Source organism: Anopheles nili, chromosome 2 (assembly GCF_943737925.1).
Source record: "Anopheles nili chromosome 2, idAnoNiliSN_F5_01, whole genome shotgun sequence".
Lineage (NCBI taxonomy): Eukaryota > Metazoa > Arthropoda > Insecta > Diptera > Culicidae > Anopheles > Anopheles nili.
In genome coordinates, this window is record NC_071291.1 from 42,778,187 (window position 1) to 42,798,486 (window position 20,300).

A 20,300-nucleotide genomic window follows, 5' to 3' on the forward strand; every position below is an offset into this window, starting at 1 on the left:
TTCAGAACTGACCCACGGATACGGGTAAAAGCGAATCCTTGGTGTCCATTTGGTACGGATGATTGTGCTGAGATACTTTCGATACTTTTCGATCGTTCCGCATGGTAGGCAACGGGAGACCATCAGAATACTGTCCCATTAGTAAGTAGCTGAGTAATGCGCCTTTTTGAGTTATCTAGAAACGAGATGTGCATGTCCATGTTGTTCAAGTGCACGGGTTAGCACGGGATTGTCATCCTCGTCAGCTGCTTCCGCACCACCATGTGCCAAGAACCGCCAGTACGACGACCACGTGACCGACGTGTGGAATCCGACCTGCTCCAGAACAGATGCCGTCCACGTCGAGCATGTGATCAATGCACCGGCACCGTCCGTGGATGCAGGTTGTGTCAGGATCGATACAATTGTCCGGCACCTCACAGACCCCATTCAGGTGCACCGACGAGACGCATCTCTGTAAGAGATCAGAACCAGAATCAGAAAGGAATTGCACATAATACGGCGAACAATACGATACGCACAAAATTGGCCTCATGGTACGGGCTTGCACAGGTGCACCGTCCGGCGGTGATTCCATCCGAGCTGGTCGTAATGCGGCACTGTGAGTAGGGAATGTTGTACAAGCACTGTAGGGTTTCCTCGCACAGATCGTAGATTTTTCCTGCAACTAAAATCAACCACATCAGCAGCACACCTACAAACCGGTGATGCTCTCAACCAAAACCCTGCCCGTACGTACTGGGTAGACATCGATTCCGTTGCTCGTTCAACACGTGACTAACGCGGCACGTACAGATCTCCTGGGAGCACCGTGAATTCGGCGTTACACACTCCTCATCCCGGAAGCACTGATCAGCGAGCTTGGCATCATGCAGACACCGGTTCCGGTCCGCGTTCGGATGCTTTCCCGGAGTGCACACACAGATCCCGTCCCGGCAGTACGTGTCATTCCCGATGCAGTTGTTCGTCAGCCGGCAGTACTCGCCCAAAAAGCTTGTCTTGTAGCAGCGCTTTTCCCGCTCGACATAATGCGCCCCGTCCACACACTGGCACGAGTTGTCCCGGCACTCCGAATTGCCGGTGCTGAGCGTGTACTGGCACTGGTCATTGTGCAGGCAATAGTCTCCGATGTCGGTGGCCGCTGGTAACGAGATAAACAAACAAAAAAGAAAACCGACAACAGTACGTTAGTTCCGGACGTGCGATCGTGATCTTCCACACCGTGTGGTGCGTCACGGCTGGTGGTATAAAACGGCCGGCATTTACCGGCAATGGCAAAAGGAATAAAAAAGTAATAATGTTACCTCTCAAGCACCGACGCGTGTTATTACCGTCTGTCACGGCGAAGTAACCGGCCATGCACGAGCAAACGCCATACTCGTGGATCGAGTTGTAACGCTCACAGTACGCCTGCACCGGACATTCGTCATCCGTCCGGCAGACGTTGGCCGTTCCTGTGGGATGTGAGTGTGTGAGTGAGTGGGTGTGTGTTAGTAGGCTACCTCGCGGGAAGGATGCACGCACCATTTCGTTCGAACGCGGGTGTAATTTGGTTTGGAAATTGTGTCGGCAAAAATGCAATGGCATGACGTTTTGGCGTTACATCGTAACGTGTTTATTTGCGCCATTGGCCACGTGGGAGAGGAGTTAATATGGCGTGCTGTGTGTTTGATAATCTCGCTGATATATGCACAAATCGCACGCACGCGTTAACTGTGTTTGGCGGTACTTCTAAAATAGAGCGTTTGCCAACTTTTAATCTCCATCTAATCAATTCTGCCCACTCTTTTAGGCTGCCGCATTCAATAGAGAGCTAGTAGAGTGATCTTCTGCCCCGTTCCAGACGTCGTACCGATCATGCCCTTATGCAGCACCGTATCGCATTGTGTTGCTTTAGTGCCTTTGCTAACTAAAAGGCGAGAGATCCGCCAACACGATGCTACACGTGGTTATGTAAAGCGGAGAATAATGAAGCTCCAAGCGCAAGGAAGCTGCGAGAAGGGAGGAACACAACTTCCGCCCTTCTTTCAATCATTCCCCGGACCCATCATGGATCGTGTGAAGGCGCGTACACCGGGCGGAAGTGTACGAAGGCCACTCCACGTGAAGCACACACCTTTAACGCACTGGCAGGGGTGCAGCAAGCGTTTGATTTTTTTTTCGTGTTTTTGTTTGGCGAGATACATGAAGAGCTGGTTTGATGTACCCGTTTTTTTATACCCGTTGCTCATGAACCACGAAGGCCACGCATGTTGGGGGTACTCTTAGCCTGACTCTTGAAGTGTGTTCTTTCGATAGCGCACAGATCGGAAGGAGGAAGCTGCCTCTTATGCTTTGCTTACAGAAAAAAAGGCCAAAAAACGATGCCACTGAAGCGTTTAAGCGGATCCGGCTACACAATGTAGGTCAGTGTACGGGCGAGCTCCACGTGCGATAGAGAGCTAGTTCCCGAAGATGGCTGGTGGCCAAATTATTCGCCCATTCGAACGCATCAAGAACGTACGGCTGTTTCCGAAAACGTGAACGCCTGCAGTCCACCACGTTATCAGTCATCGTTGGGTGACCAAAAGGTACGCACAAATTATGACTCTGCTCCCAAAACCCACACCAAACGGGCGGTGTTTAATCAGCCAACCTCACCTCCGGCATCGATCACTTAAATTTCATTGTTAGCCCATCCAATCAATTTCCCGCCGAGTGCCAATCAATAATGATTAATGCGCTCCCTGGCACAAATCGCTTTTTTATGTCGTCCACCTTCGCATACGCTCCCCCTTTTCTCTCTCTCTCTCTCTCTCTCTCTCTCTCTCTTAAAACACTCTGCGATAAAACACACCCCCACAACACGGTGGCGTATGATTTGCGCCAGAAGCGTGGGTTCTTGCGATTTTTTGTTGTTACGTCCATGCGTACAAATGCACAATACCCAAACATCAAACAATAACTCCTCTCCGGTGGCTTGTTGGCATGAATTAAACATCACAAACGGTCCATTGTTTTTTTTTTCCTCACGCGGCACACAGTTTCGGGTGCAATTTTCACCCATTTGCACACACCCACGCCATGTTAGAACACCAACGGCGTGGAAAACCCCCAACACAACACTTACGTCGGATGAACGTTTGACACCGCACAACACCTCCGAAGGTGGCCAGTAACATCAGCAGCAACAGCAACGGCGGGCCCACAGTAACTTCCGGTGACCGCAGACTTCCGGGCGCTTGTCCACCGCGTGGTGCGCCATTTTCAAGCCGCTTGCGTACGATGGAGCGCATGGTGCGTATGGTTACGGCGTGGTCGGATCGCGTGGCACCGACAACATTACGGCGCGGAATCGAATAGCACACTGATCTACATTTTCATTTTTTTTCGCGCTCTACCCTCCCGGTCTCTGGGGGGTGGTGAGATCGCTGGACCAAACGATGGGGTGGGATGGAAAAAATACACGATGCTACACAGAGCGCACACAACAATGGCAACGTGATGGAATTGCGCGGTCAATCTTCTTTTGGAGTTTTCCACTTCCCTGCCCCGTACGACCCGTTCGTCTCGTTGGCCCCCCTTGGCTTGGTGCATTTCGAGTGCTTCATCGAGTTGAGGCCGCTTGTTCCGAAATGGCACTGGAACTATGGTAGATCATAAGGGTCATAATAGGAAAATGGGTACGCATTGCCCTTGGTGGGTTCTTTTGTGTTATGTTTATTGAATGTATGTTGAAAGATCTACGAGAGTTTATGCAATTTTTTGCAAAAGGGGTTTGAACAATTGATCCTCAGTTTAACCTCAAAAAATTTGAGCTCTAAAAGTAGAACATTTCTCATCGTTTATCAGCGTGTTTGGGATAGTTCCAGCAAGATGTAAAAAAACACAATCCATGCACAATATTTTTGACCTATCCAACGTTCACCTCCAACCCACTGTGCCATCGTGTGCCACCCCCCCCCCTCCCACCCCATCGACGGTGGAGAGGCCACGAGTTTTCACGGTGCAATCAATCGGCAATTACGGTGGGGCCGCCGGGGCTTGGTCGAGTAGAGAAAAAAAAACCTCGACAAACTACGACTGCGTTGATACAACTGCAAATTTGGAACTTAGATCTCTGGCCTCCCCCCTCCCGCCCACCCCTTCAAACGGCAGCCCGCCCCCTGGTTACCTGAACGGTGGCAGCTTACTTAGGAATCTTGCCGCCTCGATTTCAGCTTCGAAATGATGAACCACTTCAACCGCAGCATTGCCATTGTTTCCAGCGCACGGTGAAGAAACATGAATCTCGAGGGAATGTGAGAGAGACATAGAAAGAGTTGAATAAAAACACACACACATAAGACCCCAATAGCACATTGGGGAAACCCGTGCTTTATGGGATCCGAGCGGAAGCTGGGTGATTTAAAATTGTAATAAAACTAAAGCGCTTGTGTAACTGCATTTTAATGCATTAGACTATCAACCAGTCGTCGGTGGGGTCGGTGATTTTAACTCGTAGCTTACCAGAGGTGCCCGTGTAAAAACCCACAAAATGGGTGTTTCGGTAAGGCCACCGTTTCAAGCTATCATTTACTCTTGCGACCCATCCCCGACAGCGATTGTTGTGCTGTTTAACCGATAAAGGTTTTACAGTGAAAACTACCCATTTGCACTCGAAAATGATGCGCTAATTAAACAGCGTTTCGCACGGTTTGATGACGATCGGTCACGGCAAATCAGTCGGCAGGCCATTTGCGGCTTTGTTCGAATGCAAATTCGGACACGAAAAGTGTGTGAACTTTCCACTCGAAACCAACGAAAACGAAGCCATTAGAATTACCGGTCGTGGGGTGACAAACCACACACAAAAAAAGCGCATTGTTTTTCGCCCCCGGTTTAATTGGAGAGCACGTTTTCCGCGATTACCGAAGGACCGGTTCGATTTCGAGAGCCGCGAATGGGAAAGCCAACTCCACCAACGGTTCACCACTTTAATGGGCAATCGATCAGTCCTGACACCGGCCATGTGGGGGACCTCGATTTGCGCGCTTTCGGTAGGACAAATAAAGGGACCCCAACGGTGGGTGTCCCTTCGAGGGTGTTGCGCTTCTAAAAAAATCGGAACACGCGCTCCAACCGCTAATCACCGGACGATCGCTCAATGTAGCTATTGGGGAAATTGAATTACTCCCATACTCCCTTAGGCTGGGGTGGGTTGCTACTAACAAAACCTCCCCTATTCGATGACCTACTCGAGAGCGGGTGGTCAAATGAGCATCTCGAGCATGGGCTACCAGCGATTGGCGATTCATCAATTGATGATTATGATAAGCACTGCGGCTCGATAACATCATCCTCCAGTGTGCGATAGTGCGCCGTAGATTTTGACCAGTGTATGTGTGTGCGTGTGTGTGCGCCTTTCGTAATCAATTAATGACCGAGAAAGAGGACCAAAACGGTGGGTGGAATTGAACGGCCCATCGGTGCGTAAGTCAAGCAGGCAAGCAGCAGGTGGTTTCGACCGAATGATGTCAGCTATTTGTTCACCTGAGCCCGTAAGGGAGCCTGTAAACAACCCTTAATCGATGCCAATGATAGCGATCGATCGCGTATCACGATCAGGTATCGAAAACATCGAAAACACGGGCACTCGATTAACCGCTCGTTTGATGATGGGTATGAGATTCTGACGATTTCGCCCGCTTTTTTTAGGGGCCAGCGTGAAGGTTTCCTAGGTTTGACGCTATCGGTTTGCGGAATCGAAGGGAAGAGATTAACCGTGAATCACGTCGGTTGACTCGGAAGGACACTTTTTTTTTTGTTTTTTTGCTGGATTTCTCGAACAACTCGACAAGTGATACACCGACCCGGCATCACCCCCTCGTAGGTTGGTGATTTATTGGCGAAACATTGCGATTGCGCCCTTATCGCTGCGGGTGCGGCATCGGTGGTGACGTCTTAATGAGAGTCAATTATCGAGCAAAGGTCACGGGGCGGAAGGAATGTGGCCCAGCGGGGATTACCTTGCAACAGTCCGACCATCGGTTATCGGTTGATTGGTAGATCAAAACTGCGAATATCATCATGACCATCATCATCGCACGCGCAATTGCTTCTGTTGGCGCGGTTTTTCTCGACGCATCGGTGTGCGTTTACACATCCGGGTTGGGGAGTTTTGCGGCATCGATTGAAACGCAATCTATCGGTAACAAACGGGCTTATATTTATATTTCTAACATTCGACCCACTAAAAGCTAGTGATATTGGAGCTGGCGATAGAGGTAAAGTAGGATGCTTAAAGTATCGTTCCTTGGCGACATATTTACACAGGACTGGCGGCGGCTGCTATATGACGTCGATTGTAGGCGAGGCGGAATCGTCATCATCCCGTTCCTCACTCGAAGCCCTTCCGGAGTAACCATCCGAGCTTTTGCCATCGTCCTCCATCGATGGAGAGTTTCTTCGACCAGGCCGAGGTGCTGTGGAATGTTGGTCTGCTCGAATAACGGCGTTTTCGTCATCTTCCTCATCGTCATCGTCCTCGTCATCGCTCGAATATTTGTTCGTCCTGCTATCGTGGTGTTTGGCCATGTCACCAGGTGTTCCATCGATTCCACCACCACCACCAACCACGTCCGTCGACTGGCAACCTCCGTTGGCTCGGCGCCACTTGGCACGTCGATTTTGGAACCACGTTTTCACCTGCGAGAAACCGACGAAAGTGTTAATAGGGAGCCAATGGGTCAAAACTGCCCCTAAATGGTAGCAGAGAGTGAAGATGAACACCTACCTGTCGGTCGCTAAGCTTCAGCTGTATCGCCAGATTCCGGCGGTCCTCCGGTGACAGGTACTTGTGGTTGGAAAATCGCTTTTCCAGACTTTGCGTCTGCTGGGGTGTGAATCGAACCTGGCCGCCCTTTCGCTTGGAACCGCAGGCGGGCAGAAGATAGCTGTACGGGTGCGGGTAGAAGGGCCACGCGACACGAGGTGATGCTGTAAGGACAGACAACCATGGACATTAGACAACCCGTGTGCTCCTTTTGAATCCCGTTTCAGGATGCGGTTTCGGAAGCGTGAAATTTATGCGAGCCAGTTCCATTTCATCACCCAGGGCTGGCTCCCGCGGGGATAGAGCAGAAGAAAAATGAAACACAAACACCGCACAGCTTCCTGTGCCGAATTCGTAACGAAGTCCTGCGGCATCACGGGTTCGTCCTTATGCCGGCGGGGTCGTACTTCCGCTCTAGGTCCGGATGCACGATATTTATCTTTTTCATCGATCCCTCTGGTTTCTTACTGACGGGGCCGAGAAAGCCGCTGATTTAATTTGTATCAATTATCCTTGGAAACGCGCTCGAAGGGCGAAACGACGTTTCGTTTGATTCGAAAGAAAAAAAATGTCTAGCCCGTCGACTCCCGAACCACACGTGCTAAACGAAGCGAAAGCAACGAAACAGGACCAGTCGGAAATCGAACGGGACCAGTTTGTTTGCCTTTGCTATTCGCTTGATAAACAGCGTTACACACCGAGAGATTAGCCCACCTCACCCGATAGAGCGTGTGTGTGTGATAGTGTGTGTGTGTGTGCATGTTGCTATTCGCCCTCCATATCTCGTCGTTGGTCTCTCATGCGCCCTATTTGCCCGGTGGCAACAAAATCACTGTTCATTTAGGGTGCAATTTTCGCTAATCGAGTGAAACGATAAATCGAAACAGGTCGCCAATGCCTTCCGAGAAGGGAAAATGCGGACGAAAGTGGACCCACCCCGGGGGTGAATCGAATCCCTGGCCCGGGGGGAGGGCTGTTATCTATCTGGGGGACTGTAATGTGGTGAAGTCCTGATCGAAATCTCTATTTATTATTGCGGAAGTGGCTAACAGAAGAGAGAGAGAGAGAGAGAGAGAGAAAACGAAACCCCCGATAGAGAAATAATCGCGTGCAATGCGCCATGAATCGATCGTCTTTATGTAATCTTTTTCTTTGCCAGCAAAACGGCACTAGGAGTTGGGCCATTTTGGAAGTCATTTTCGTGTGGGAAAACAAAACGAGGAATGAAAATGTATGCGCTCGCCTGAATGATGGACCTGTTCGAGTGTTTCAAAAACTATTAAAAGGGCTCCCGAACGATTGGAGGGTCGATAAATGCCCATCGACAAATGAAGGGTGGCGTAACGTGGAACGTTTTTTTAGAGCCACGAATTACGCATTAAAGATTAATCAGTTTTTGTCCTTCCCGTTGGTCAGCCAAAAGCGGCTGAAGTGACAATCGTGAATACAACGATCGGTGACACATTTCAGTGCCCAGCCCTTTTTGTGGCAAATGTGCCGCCGCCAGTCTGTCCTGTGGCCCTTAATCCCTCGCAGGCGATAGATAAACGACCGATCGGCCGTGATTTGCCCCCTTAGAGAGGGAAGAGTGGTAAAAAAGGGCATCCGCACGCGATTGGGTAACACACGAATTGACGAGGTTGGCCCTTAGGCAGATAGTTCACCGTGGATAGGCAGAGGTTTTAGCAGAATCGCGAAGCCATGAAGAGGTTAAAGAGGAAGAAAACAAAAAAAAAACAATCAAACGTAATGATCGCTCGGAGTTGTCGGGATTTTGTGTTTAAATGTCGCCCGTCTGGCCAGCCTATCGGCCAAAGGGCTTTTATCAGCTGGCGAAGGGTTATTTTGGGCACAGCGATGGCACCGCTCTGGCGGAAACCTGAGCCAGGAACCCCCAAAAAGAAAGGTGGGGAAGATCCGTGGTTCCGTGGTCGATTAAAGGGCAACCGATGCCCGTGGCCACAACCCAACGATCGCCCATCCGATCGCCCTGTAGCTGGCGCGATGTGTTTTTGTGATAAGATGAACGACACTTAATCCCCGGCTCGATTGGCGGCTCCACTGTTTCGAGTGTCCTCACTCTCTCTCTGTGAGTGTTTACCGAGCGCGTATGTGCGTATGCCCTATTTCCCTTGATTCCCAGGCCCGGGGTAAAAGGGCGCCACGCATGTTCAATAAAATAAAATTGGGCTTTGCGGTTGTTTGAGGAAGGGATTTAAAGGTGGCGCCAGTGGGAGCAATGCTTTTTTTTAATGCCACCACTCGATAGCGCTTGGGACGGCGTCAGAATTGGCTCCAAGAATCGGCGCCCTGTCTCTTCTGAAGTGGGACTGAAGGGCAACCAAAGGGCTAGGACGCAGTGGCGCCGGTGAAAGGGCGCATCGGAGCCCGATCTGTTTGCATATGCATTTGCTTACACTGTTGTAATACAACCATCAGCCGACGGGTGTAATCGGACCCTTTGGCTGGGAATCCCGAGCGAATGCGTCAATTGGCGTGATTGGGTCATCTCAGGATTTTTTTTGTGTAGTTTTTCACTGAATCCACGAAAGCCCCCGACGGCTGCTTCCTATTTTCTTACATTTAAATCGTATTCCAGGCGCAAATCATTCCACAAATTTCATCATAATCTAGTTTATTATTAGCTCGAATGTTTCGGCAAATGTAACTGATCCTCTTCAAAAACGTGTAGCAGTTTACGCGTTCAAGAAAAGCAAAGCATACCAGAGTGCACTTAAGATGCAACGAAAATTGCATTTCACTTGAGCTTTTGAATACTGGAGAAAATAAGCTACCACGCGCTGGAAGTTAATACACTTACACGTGAGACAGTGCGCTAAGATGTTTAGAGTAATGAATCTTCAGCGATCAAGAGTTAAAAAACGTTTTTCCACAAGAATATCCTTTACATATTAATGAATGTTCTGATAAAGAAACGTAACCGACCTCATCGAAACTCTCTTCTCTCTTCGATTTACATCCTTTTCTTAAACAAGAATTGTTCGTACTAAAAAAGGACCTTTTAGTACACATGCTCGCTCTATTACTGTTCGAATCTGGAAAGCGATCGCGCTTCATCCTTCGATCGTGCACCCGTAAAAGCACCCAATCCCAGAACCAGCAGCTCAACCCGGCTACTACCCTGCTAGCTTCCGTTCGGTGTCCTTATCACCACACACCCCAAGCACTCCGTACGAAAGCGTGCAAATAACAACAACCCACTTTCGTCAGCCCACGTTTTTTTTTCTTTTATACTAGCCTAGCTCGCAGCTTGGTTGTAAATCAATTGTCAGCTCGATTAGCCGGGTGAAACGCGGCGACGGGTGTTAATAAATCTTGCAGGTGAAAGATTACTTGAATCGATGCCTCGATGTTGGCGGACCCTTTGATGTGGAACCGCGGCCACACCATACGAATCATCGGCCCCTCAATTGCCCCATTCGTGAAGGGTTCTCCGAGCGTTGGGTGGGATTAAGAACAAACCACCCGTCTCTGTAGGTGTACCGCGTGTATGGGTTGTTGGAAAATGGTACTACAACATCAAAGAAAGAAAAGAAAAACGCTCGTTCCGGATTGCTTTAGCCGTTAATAGGTGGCTCAATGCTCACCCGGTGGTGCTAACATGGAAGGGCTCGATAAGGGCGCACATATGGGCATATTATCGGTGCTTTGATCGGTGGTTTATAGCCTCGGCGTTCATTTTTCTTTTTGTTGGTAACGCACCCGCACGATACGGTGGCTTATTGATTTAATTTCGCAAGCAGCCCCAAAAATAATCAATTCACCATGCCGTCGCGCTTGCCTTTTTGGGCCAATTATTCCAGCAGCAGCGCGGTGGAAAATATACTTCTGATATGAAGAATCGCGGACGGTGGATATGGTGGGTGGCTTTTTTATTTTTTGTTTCAATCTCCATATGGCGGATGGTGGTCACGGCTCATAAAGGAAGCGAGGAAGCTAATCGGTTTTCCAATTTAATTTAATCCATGTAATGGGTTTATTTTTAACTAGGTGTTTAACTGCCTCAAAATACGCAACATTAAACGCGATGATGCAGCAGGAATTGAGCATCTTTTCGCGTTGTCATCGCCGCTAGAGCTCACTTATCGTTGGAATGTTACTTTTGAAGCTTTTCTAATTACGCTAGCTTGGCAGTGGCAGAGTTTTGTTTAAATAATTGCACGATCGAGCGATCGACGAAAGAAGATATCTAAAATTCTCTTCATTGACCGAAATATTACGCACAAATGTTACATGTTTTAAGTGACGGTTATAACCTGTTCTCAATCCCTTGAAGTGCCAAACGAAAAGCCTACCCAAACCGCCCTTTCACGCCCAACACTTAACCCTGATTAACCATCCCCACTAGCACGTACCTTTGTGCAGCATGGACGCGTAATGTTCCAGGTAGGCCGTGTTAAGCGGGTTAAACGTCGGCATGCCGAACTGCAGCGGAATCGGGATGACGTTTTTCGAGAAATCCAACAGTCCCGGATACATGGCGGTGGGTTTTTTCGGTGATTCTGATCGAACAGGAGCCGAACCGGGCGTACCCGTACCCAACCCCAACACCGGTGAAGCCATTCCGGACGAACCCGGTGGTGAACTGGCACAATCCAACGGAACCGTGTGTTGTGAGCTGTAACCGGAAGGATGTGCCAGTGAAAGATCCGACGGAATTTGGTCGGATGTTGCACCACTACCGGTGCCGAATGGTCTGGCTGGATGCTGATGGTGCAACAGGTTCTGTTCGGCACGCTGCTGATGCAGGATGTCATCGATCCGGAAGGACGATTTGCGCTTCGATGATCCCATTTTCATGTTCCTTTCGATGGTGGTATCCTTTTCTGGTGGTGGCCGGGGTTTTCACTTTCACGATCACTTCACAAAACCACCTGTGCACCTTTAGGAACACCTTTAGGATTGTTGGAACACCTTTCAGTCACTGCAAAACCCTGTAAAGGTTGCTGGGTTTTGACGCTGTTCGCTTCCAAAAACTCACTCAAACAAAATCCATCAAGCCACTACGCCAACCGTACTCGACACGCGCTGGGAAACGTTCCTTCAAGCGGACCCAATCTGTGACTAACGAGTTTTATCAATCCACCGCATTATATACATTAATACTGTTTATTAGAATTCGAATTCGAATTCCGATTTCGGTTGATAACGCGCACCGCCCGGCGGGCCGATAAAATGTCGATTTGTCGCGTACTACACCCCGAAAGGCGGTGACACCCGGTTCTCGTTTCTTCTTTTTCTTGTTCCTTGTTTTTTTCGTTTGTCTATGTTTGCCTTCCACCCTCGGTTGCCTGTACCTGCCGGCGGGCGAATTGATAGACGGTATCACCCTTTCTCGGGGCCCTTCCTCATTCGATTGCGCTTGCCAGGGAAATGGTCTCTCTCTGGGTGGATTCTTTTTCCCTTTTTTTTCCACACCACTGTGGAGGTCACATTTGTGGGCTGGTAATCCGGCCGGTTGGGTTGTGATCGCGTGCTGCTTCACCAAATGAGCATCCAATGGCGTCAAACTAATCAACAAGTCGTTTAAACCATGTTCCATCGGTTGGTTTGATTGTTTGAGGTTTTATATAACCACCACCCTTCTGTTCAAGAGTCCTTGTTGATGTGTTGTGCTAACGTCTTTATCTACTAAGCTGCTGGTAATGGGATTATCTGTGCAGTTTAAAAAAGGGAATTACGAGACCATTTTACGAATGCATGCTTGTCGTTGAGGTTGTATATTTTATAAGTTATATGACACGTTGCATTGACATGGACTGTTTGAAGGAAAAAGGTGCTCGTTAAACGCATTAAGCGTTGCCGTCGGCTTTATCAAACCCTTTCTAGGCGCGATATCCATAATAGAATATAGTTCGCGCGCTTCAGATGCCGACGAATGCTTGTAAATGAATCAAACTCCCCACCAGCTGGATCGCCCTTCAGAATCGGGGTGTTTCAAGTTCCCGCTTTCCACCACGTGGGAGCGACCAGATGTGGCCGGTTATGGGTCGAAAAAAAAGGGCCTTTAGGTGATCCACACTACTGGCGCACACCTTCCTGGTTCGGTGGCGTCGTAGCTCGAAGCTCGTGCCAGGACGCCATTTAATTTAAACATCAGTTTCGGTGAAATCGGCATCTTGCGGTATTTTCGGACTTCGTCGCAGCGGAATAAACAAATAGAGAGCCGAGAATCATTTGGAAACCGATCGCGAGCCGCGTGTGTGTGTGTGTTTTTTTTATTTGAATTTCCTGTACCGCGACCGTAAACAGTGCAACGGAGATGACGACTTGACGGATTCAAGTCCGGGAAAATGATTACCGGTGTTGTATCCATGACACGAACATCTGTGGTGCGATGGACAAATGTAGCACAGCGATAGAACTGCGGTTGGAGCCGTTCGAATTGTTTCTGTGGAGATTTGTTCATTTTGAACAGCGATCGTCCGAAGCTGGAGATGTTTCGTTTAAACAGAAATGGGAAGTTGTATTGATCTACGCTTATTAAATGATCTTTGAAGCGATATTTTCCACTGTTAGGCCTACTACGTCAACAGTGTAAAATATGATGAGCTTGTTTAGAAAAATAATAATTTCATTAGATAAAGTATGGAGGATTTATGTTTTTTTTTCAATTAAATTTAAAAATCGTTGGAACAAAATATGTTCCGTTTTGTTGATATCTGACGGTGTCACAAATATAACAATGATCATATCAATCATTTTTTTGGTTGCAATTACAAGATCAAGGAGTACAGATCGATTCAACATACCTATGATCCTGCCATTGGAAACCATTTACATTTTAATTCTGCAATCTATCCCATTACAAGTTGCATTTTCCGGGCAACACTCGATACTTGGGTGATCTTCGTCAACACGACATGATCTCATCGAGCCATGGAGGCCTCACACAACCACAAGTGATCGTAACCTCTACTTACAACCATCACAACAGGCTCCCATCTCATCGATCGATCCCTTCGATGGAGGATGGAACCATTCCTGGTGTGGCCAGCATTTCCACGCCACTCACGCCACCGACATGCACTCGCTGTGCAAACAAAATGTGACACAAACTCAATTAGCTTAAGATAAATAAATAAATACCCGCACAGGGTGGCGTGTGCGAATCGGGACCTCTCCCGCAGCAGCGTGTCAGTAAAAAGGGCCGTTGGGTTTTGACGGCCCTCCCAGAAACCCGCGGTCCCGGTGTCATGATACGGGAATGTTTTCATTTCGAATGGGTTCCGGTGGAGGCGCGAGAGTTTTAGTCTTGGTTTCGTCGGAAATTTTATTTTTTTCACACACTTCTTGTCCTATCCCGGCCGGTTGTTGGTTTTCACGTGTCTCCATCTTTCCGCCACGCAGTGTCTTGCTTTCAAACCTGTCACACCTTCCATATGGTACGGTAACGGATCGCTTTTGGCCGTTCTAGTGCTCTAGCTGATGCCACACCATGTGGATGTTGTTGCGGTTGTGGGCGGAAAAAGCAAATAAATATGGAAAATCGACTCGAACGGGTTGGGACCACGAGTTGGGTGGGTTTGGGAAATAGTTTTAACTGCTTTCGTGTTTTGTTCTTTTCGTTTCATTTTGTTATTCGTGATGTAGGAAAGGCTATTTGCCTGGGAGAAGTTATGGAGTTTGAATCTTTTTGACGAAAAAGTTCTTATAAAGCGATGGAAGTAATTCCAAATCATTACATTTTTTACAAGATTAATTTCCACACAACAACACGAGGATTTCCAAACAACACCTCTATTGGAGTTTAAAAATAATCTCTCATCCTTCACATTAGCCTTCCTGCAAACGTTACATTCCCTGCTGCAAGCTACCTTCAGCTCGAGCACATGTTTCGAAACCATGACTGAGCACATTCGGCATTCTGCCTTCCGCCGGCAAAAAATAAAATTAAGGAAAAAACACAACCAACCTCGGCTCGGGGATGCGTTAGTCAAATTTTTTTGTAAACATATCTCTGGCCCGAGTAGGGGTGAATTGGAAAATATCCATTAGCCGCCCCTCAACCCCGGGTCACTGGAAACCGATGTGTCAATAGCGTTTTCGTAATCGAGCAGGGTTAATAGAATAATCGGTAAGGGGCCGAAAATCCGAAAATCGGGACCAATGTTGACACATCGAGCCAGCACGAAAGCAAGCCAATTCCAACAGTGTAGCGGATTACTGGCAGCTGGAAAGTCGGCTAGTGTGCGATGTCGATAACTCGGAGCACCGTCCTCAATGGTGTGCGAAGAGATAAAGCCGCGGTAGGATTCACAGAGAGAGACACCAAAAAGGGAGCCTTTAGAAGGTGAATCTCCATCGTAACGTTATAACGCTTTATCAGGGTTGTGTTTTTTTTTCTACATCACAAGCTTGTGATTGATTATTTTTCATCCGACGTTGCTTGGAAATTTCGCCGAAACCCGTTGGCAGATATATTTTCATGTTACGCTGTTGATACAACGCACCATACTTGACATTCGAGTCGCCGGGAGTAATCGAGAGTTCAAGTTGCACCGTTGAGACCACACAGTAACGATGTGGCGCATCTTAACATGTTCCCCACTGGCGTGTTTTAGGCCATTAGCCTCACAACCAGCGGCAGTATTCATGATGCTGAGCAAACAACTACCGCGCGGTGGCTTGCGATGTATCGGATCTGTATCGGATTACGGCCAACATCTGCTCTTCGGTGTAGGGTGCCTGTCTGGTGACCTGCCGGGTATCCTCGGATGCTGGGAAACGAAGGGAAGGAAAGGAACCTGTCAACCACAAACAAACAACCGCAGAACATAATCACATCCATTGTAGATGCCGCTTTTGGGTCGCGTTCGGGTGGGAATGGTAATTGTTTTCTTTACGGATCGTGAGCATCCAAGGATTGTTGCTAATGGTGTTGTTAAATGGCTTTAGTAGTGTACAATGTGACGCTATGAAATTATTAAGTCCTGAGAGATTCGACGAATATAAATACAAACGTTAAGAAACGTGTTGTTTAGTGGATGCACATAATCCATACAAACAAGAATTGACTAGAGTTGTTTAATGCCACCTACATGAATATTATAGTTGACATTATTCATACATTAAAAACAAACCAAAAAGCGGTACTCATAAACCGTGCGTTAAAAAATAACGTAAAAGGTTTACTCATACTTCAAAAAGGATCGCTGAAAGTGCGTGTTGAATTACGTCGGTTTGTAAGAAATCGAAACACTTCTACTCTGACATTTTACATGATCAAGTTTTGTAGCATTTTTTGTATCATAAACGCTATAATATCGCCAAAAAGCTCCCTTCTAATGTCATAAAGAGCGTTTTTTTTCGTTATGTATCCTTTGCCGCTCGACGTTAGCGCCATTTTGGCTAGCGCTAGTAGCCACGCCTACTTTTCCAATCGTTTAATGGATCGAACAATGTGGCATCGTTACATGCGTTACAGCAGCTGCTGTACGACACATTTCGCATGGCTCAATATGCGACCCTCGGAATGATTTATATAATTTATTATACTGCTTAATACACCGTTATGTAATATCACAATATAGCCAGAATTATACACAACAAGGCAGCTTAAAACGGCTGCAATGTTTACAATGGCAAATGGTCTCAGCACAATGTGCACTTGTCCTTCGGTGATGATAAGTCTAATTAAATTTCGATAACGACCCAAATCCCACGAAAGGAAGCTTAGCGCTCGATATCGCCCAAATTCGGCGGATTAAACCCGACGGCGGATTAAAGGAAACGCCTTTTCACCGAAAAATGACGTAGTTAGTGCCTTTCTTGAATATCCCGGCAACATGTGGGAAGAGCTTTTGCTCAGTGCTCTTTAGGCAAGTCCTAGCCATTAGCAACTAGTGCTGAATGCTCCCTCCACTATCGAGTAATCGCACGTCGTAACGAGCGATGTTTCAGCGGGAAATAATGACAAATATTGTTGCCTAAACAACTATAAAAAAACCTAACTCGTAACCCACCAACGGAATGATGCGTTTCGGGGTGCCAGCTTATCGGACGAAACTTGATTCGCGGCCCTCGCAATCCCGGCCCGGATTAAAGCCAGCACAGTAGGGCACAAGATAGGACAGGACCATCAACGCCAAACGCAGACAAATAGCCACCCTGGCCGGGCTAGTGATAACGCCTTGCACATGGTCCCGCATATTTGACAATATTTGTCGTCATTTAGCCGCCAGATTTCGGGACCCCACCCCTTCCAGAACCCGTTGCGATGACTCCGAGGTATCTATTTATACGGTTAATATCTTATCGATGGAGGCGAACCCTCGGTGGGTTGCCACCGCCTCGTCCAAAAGCGCCTTCACACAATCGACACACAATCCAGGCTCAGGCAAACTGCTAATCGGGCCGCATTAGCGCAATCGCCGGCAAATGCGCACCCCCTTTCGAGCCGTGATTTCGAGAATCACCGAAATCGAACACCGACCGATTTGACACCGGCTTATCGGCGGGATTAGCCTCCCCGAAAACCCCCGCTTGCTGGCCGCTTTGGTTTGATGTGCCGAAGGATTTTGAAGACGGACATTTGTGCGCTTCTACGGCGTTCGTCCTGTGTGATTTGTTTTTTTTTTTCTTTTTTTTTGCTTCTCTCTCTCTCTCTCTCTCTCTCGCTCACTCACTCGTCATTTGTGGCGGTTATCGTCGCTCCAAAAAGGGCGTTTCATCCGGGGGTGGATTAGTACTGATGGACGAACTAGGCAGTCATCGGTCCACTTATGTACTTGCCATCTTGAATTTATGGCGCACCCATCAAACCACCGTTAACCAACAACGTTTTATGACCAACGGCTTTGCGCTTTATTGATTGTCCTGATCAAACGCCTTAAGGTGTGATATCACGCTGAAACGAGTATACTCGCATCCCGTGTAACGCATCGTTTGATGAAGATGTTCCCGGGAAACTGCAATCGAACGAACGTGTTACAAAGCCAAACCCCAAAAGCAGCTCGAAATGAGACCATGTCGATCGCTCGAAGTACATAGCAACCCGAGATCGTCCTTGTTGAAGCGATACATACACACGCGTAGGGGGATTGTTTCCGTTTTTCGACTAGCGTAGTTCTTGGCAGAGTGGGCGGAGATGAGTTGATGTCGGGTGAATCCTCGCATCTGCGCAAGAGTCCAAGAACGTTTGGTGCCAGGGAAAAACGTCTTCGAGTCGTTCAGTTTGGTGTTCGTGCGTGCCGCGAGAAGATCGGTCGTTCTGTTGCGGCGTGTTTTCCGGCGTTTGAAATTGTCGGTTACGGATATGAGTGGCAGCAGCAGAGCTACCGCTGGATCAAGCAGCTTGACGGGAGCGGCAAGCTCAGGTGGAGCTGGGTCGAATTTCCGGGTGCCGAAATGTGCCCGTTGCCGGAACCACGGTGTCATCTCGGGATTGCGTGGTCACAAGAAACTGTGCTCGTACCGGAACTGTCGCTGCGCAAAGTGTGAGCTAATATTGTCGCGCCAGAAGATTATGGCCGCGCAGGTTGGTGAGCGAACGGGTGGGGGGCATGTATGTGCGTGTGTGTGTGTGTGTGTGTGTGTGTGTGTGTGTGTAAATGGAGTGAAAAATCAAGCGCGAGTGATATAAAATGCAAATATCGCTTAAAGAACCCTCAAGGCGAGCTGGCGTTCTTTACTCCGCAAGCACATAATGCTGTAACAATGTGACAATGTAGCAAGCACTTGGGCTTACAGAGATTGGGAATTTATCTTGATTTTATTAGACCTTACATAAAAATGACATTTGAACATTCAAATAAAATTATCAAACATCAATAGGGAATGAAATAAAGCAAAATTATGGAGCTTGAAAGCGAAGCAAAACATCCAACGAATAAATGTTCTAAAACTTGAACTAGCATGTGATAGGACATGATTGAATATGCATGATAAGTAGAAAACCCCTATGAAAGTTTAGAAGAAAATAAATCGAAACAAAGTACAACAACTCTAACACCTATTTAACTTCGTTTGCCTTTTTCTGCAGTGAAGACATTTTTAGTTATTATAAATTCAAATACATAAAGGCAAGGCTGAGTTTAAACATTTTTTATGGTGTAGTTAAATGTTGGGTCCAGCATGAGCGTTTAATACGGTTTTTTTTTCAAATGGGTGTTGTCGAACAATTTAAGAAGAAAAAGAATAGAAAATGTGTGTTTAAAACGAAATTAAACTATATATTGAGTTGAGTCGAAGTGATGCTGTAATTTGAATTAAATGAGCAAATTTCCTAACTAGCTGAAGGTTTCGATATGAAACATGCATCAGGGTTTATCTAATCGTATCGTATTATAAACGTATTATCTATATACATGCAGGTACCATTGGGCAATCACCAGCGAGTGTTAACTGAAATGTCTTTCTAACATTAGGTGGCACTAAAACGACAGCAAGCGGTTGAAGACGCCATAGCGCTTCGGTTGGCTTCCACCGAAACCGGAACTCAGCTGGAGGCGCTTCCACCGGGCAAAATTTACGGCATGACCGTCACAGAACCGTGTCCCTCTCCATCCCCTTCATCCTCGACGGCCACGGTCGATGTCACCTCTTCTACGTCGTCCGACGGCATCGGATTCGAACCGGCCGAAGACATGCGATTGCCATGTAAACCGGAAAGTAAGGGAAATCATCTCAATCCCAATCTATCTGTTGTTTTTACTTTCACCCATTAACATGGTTCATTTTCTATCCCATTCAGCCACCGGCACTGTGACCGTGTCTCAGCACGCGCTCGACATGTTGGCTCAACTGTTCCCGCACCGGAAGCGGTCCGTCTTGGAGCTCATCCTGAAACGGTGCGATTCTGACCTACTGCGAGCGATCGAACAATGTAGTCAGTCGCAGAATGCTAGCGCTTTCAAACCACCGGGCACTGGAACGGCTACAGTTTCGAACACCGGCACCATACCGACGACGGTTCGCGATCAGGTCCTGGCCGATAGAGGGCGCGATGGTGCGTTGTTGAGTTCCTTCCCGACACCACCAACGGTCAGTCCGACCGGGTATCCACCCTTCATCGCGTACCCCAAGTGGCTGTTGCCGATGTCGATTCCGGTGTCCTTTAGCCACATTGCTCCCAACTTGGCGCCAAGGTGTACGCTGCCCAACTGCGTCATGTGCGTTCACCATCCGATCTGAGGCTGCTGCAAGGATGATCATTTAGTTTAGTGCTCGATGGTTAACATAATCTCGTTCGATTTGCATTTGTTTTTGAAATAAAAATACCAAAGATTGTGATTCAGTACATGGCACAAGAGTAAAATGCTACATATTTACGAAGCTGTTCATCAAATTGCACGCAAAACGATACACAAGAATCATGCAAGCTACTTGCAGCTACCATTACTTTTATTTGATTTGATATTAGATTGTGTGTATAATAAAATTCGTTAAAACAAGGCTATTAGAGGATTGAGTGAAGTTTAAGCGTGTTAAGACTATGATACTCTATTTTATTTACTCACAAATTGATTGTGTTCCATGCAGTTTG

General features: G+C 47.6%; 3 protein-coding genes across 3 annotated transcripts; 1 reads left to right on the plus strand and 2 right to left on the minus strand.

Annotated features, from left to right (window-relative positions):
• Positions 1-46: 46 nt before the first annotated feature.
• On the minus strand, positions 47-6,006 carry LOC128723410 (prion-like-(Q/N-rich) domain-bearing protein 25). The gene is given in 6 exon segments (XM_053817150.1): positions 47-454; positions 522-667; positions 740-1,141; positions 1,305-1,454; positions 3,110-3,391; positions 5,988-6,006. Coding segments are annotated over 6 exon segments (1,212 nt in total). The 3' UTR covers positions 47-241.
• Positions 6,007-6,309: 303 nt separating this feature from the next.
• LOC128720806 (hematopoietically-expressed homeobox protein HHEX) lies at positions 6,310-11,617 on the minus strand. The gene is made up of 3 exons (XM_053814502.1): positions 11,170-11,617; positions 6,755-6,957; positions 6,310-6,666 (listed from the first exon to the last, which is right to left on the minus strand). The coding sequence occupies exons 1-3, from the start codon at positions 11,612-11,614 to the stop codon at positions 6,310-6,312; spliced, it is 1,005 nt and encodes a 334-aa protein (XP_053670477.1). The 5' UTR covers positions 11,615-11,617.
• A 6,454-nt stretch (positions 11,618-18,071) lies between these two features.
• Positions 18,072-19,948, plus strand: LOC128723421 (doublesex- and mab-3-related transcription factor A2). The gene is made up of 3 exons (XM_053817161.1): positions 18,072-18,293; positions 19,183-19,426; positions 19,509-19,948. The coding sequence occupies exons 1-3, from the start codon at positions 18,072-18,074 to the stop codon at positions 19,946-19,948; spliced, it is 906 nt and encodes a 301-aa protein (XP_053673136.1).
• The last annotated feature ends 352 nt before the right edge of the window (positions 19,949-20,300 follow it).

Coding starts and splice junctions, on each gene's coding strand:
- LOC128720806 (XM_053814502.1), bottom strand. CDS start 11,614: ATGAAAATGGGATCATCGAAGCGCAAATCGTCCTTCCGGATCGATGAC. Junction 6,958..11,169: donor CGCGTCCATGCTGCACAAAG/GTACGTGCTAGT, acceptor CTGTCCTTACAG/CATCACCTCGTGTCGCGTGG. Junction 6,667..6,754: donor TGAAGCTTAGCGACCGACAG/GTAGGTGTTCAT, acceptor GGTTTCTCGCAG/GTGAAAACGTGGTTCCAAAA.
- LOC128723421 (XM_053817161.1), top strand. CDS start 18,072: ATGAGTGGCAGCAGCAGAGCTACCGCTGGATCAAGCAGCTTGACGGGA. Junction 18,294..19,182: donor AGAAGATTATGGCCGCGCAG/GTTGGTGAGCGA, acceptor TTCTAACATTAG/GTGGCACTAAAACGACAGCA. Junction 19,427..19,508: donor ATTGCCATGTAAACCGGAAA/GTAAGGGAAATC, acceptor TATCCCATTCAG/CCACCGGCACTGTGACCGTG.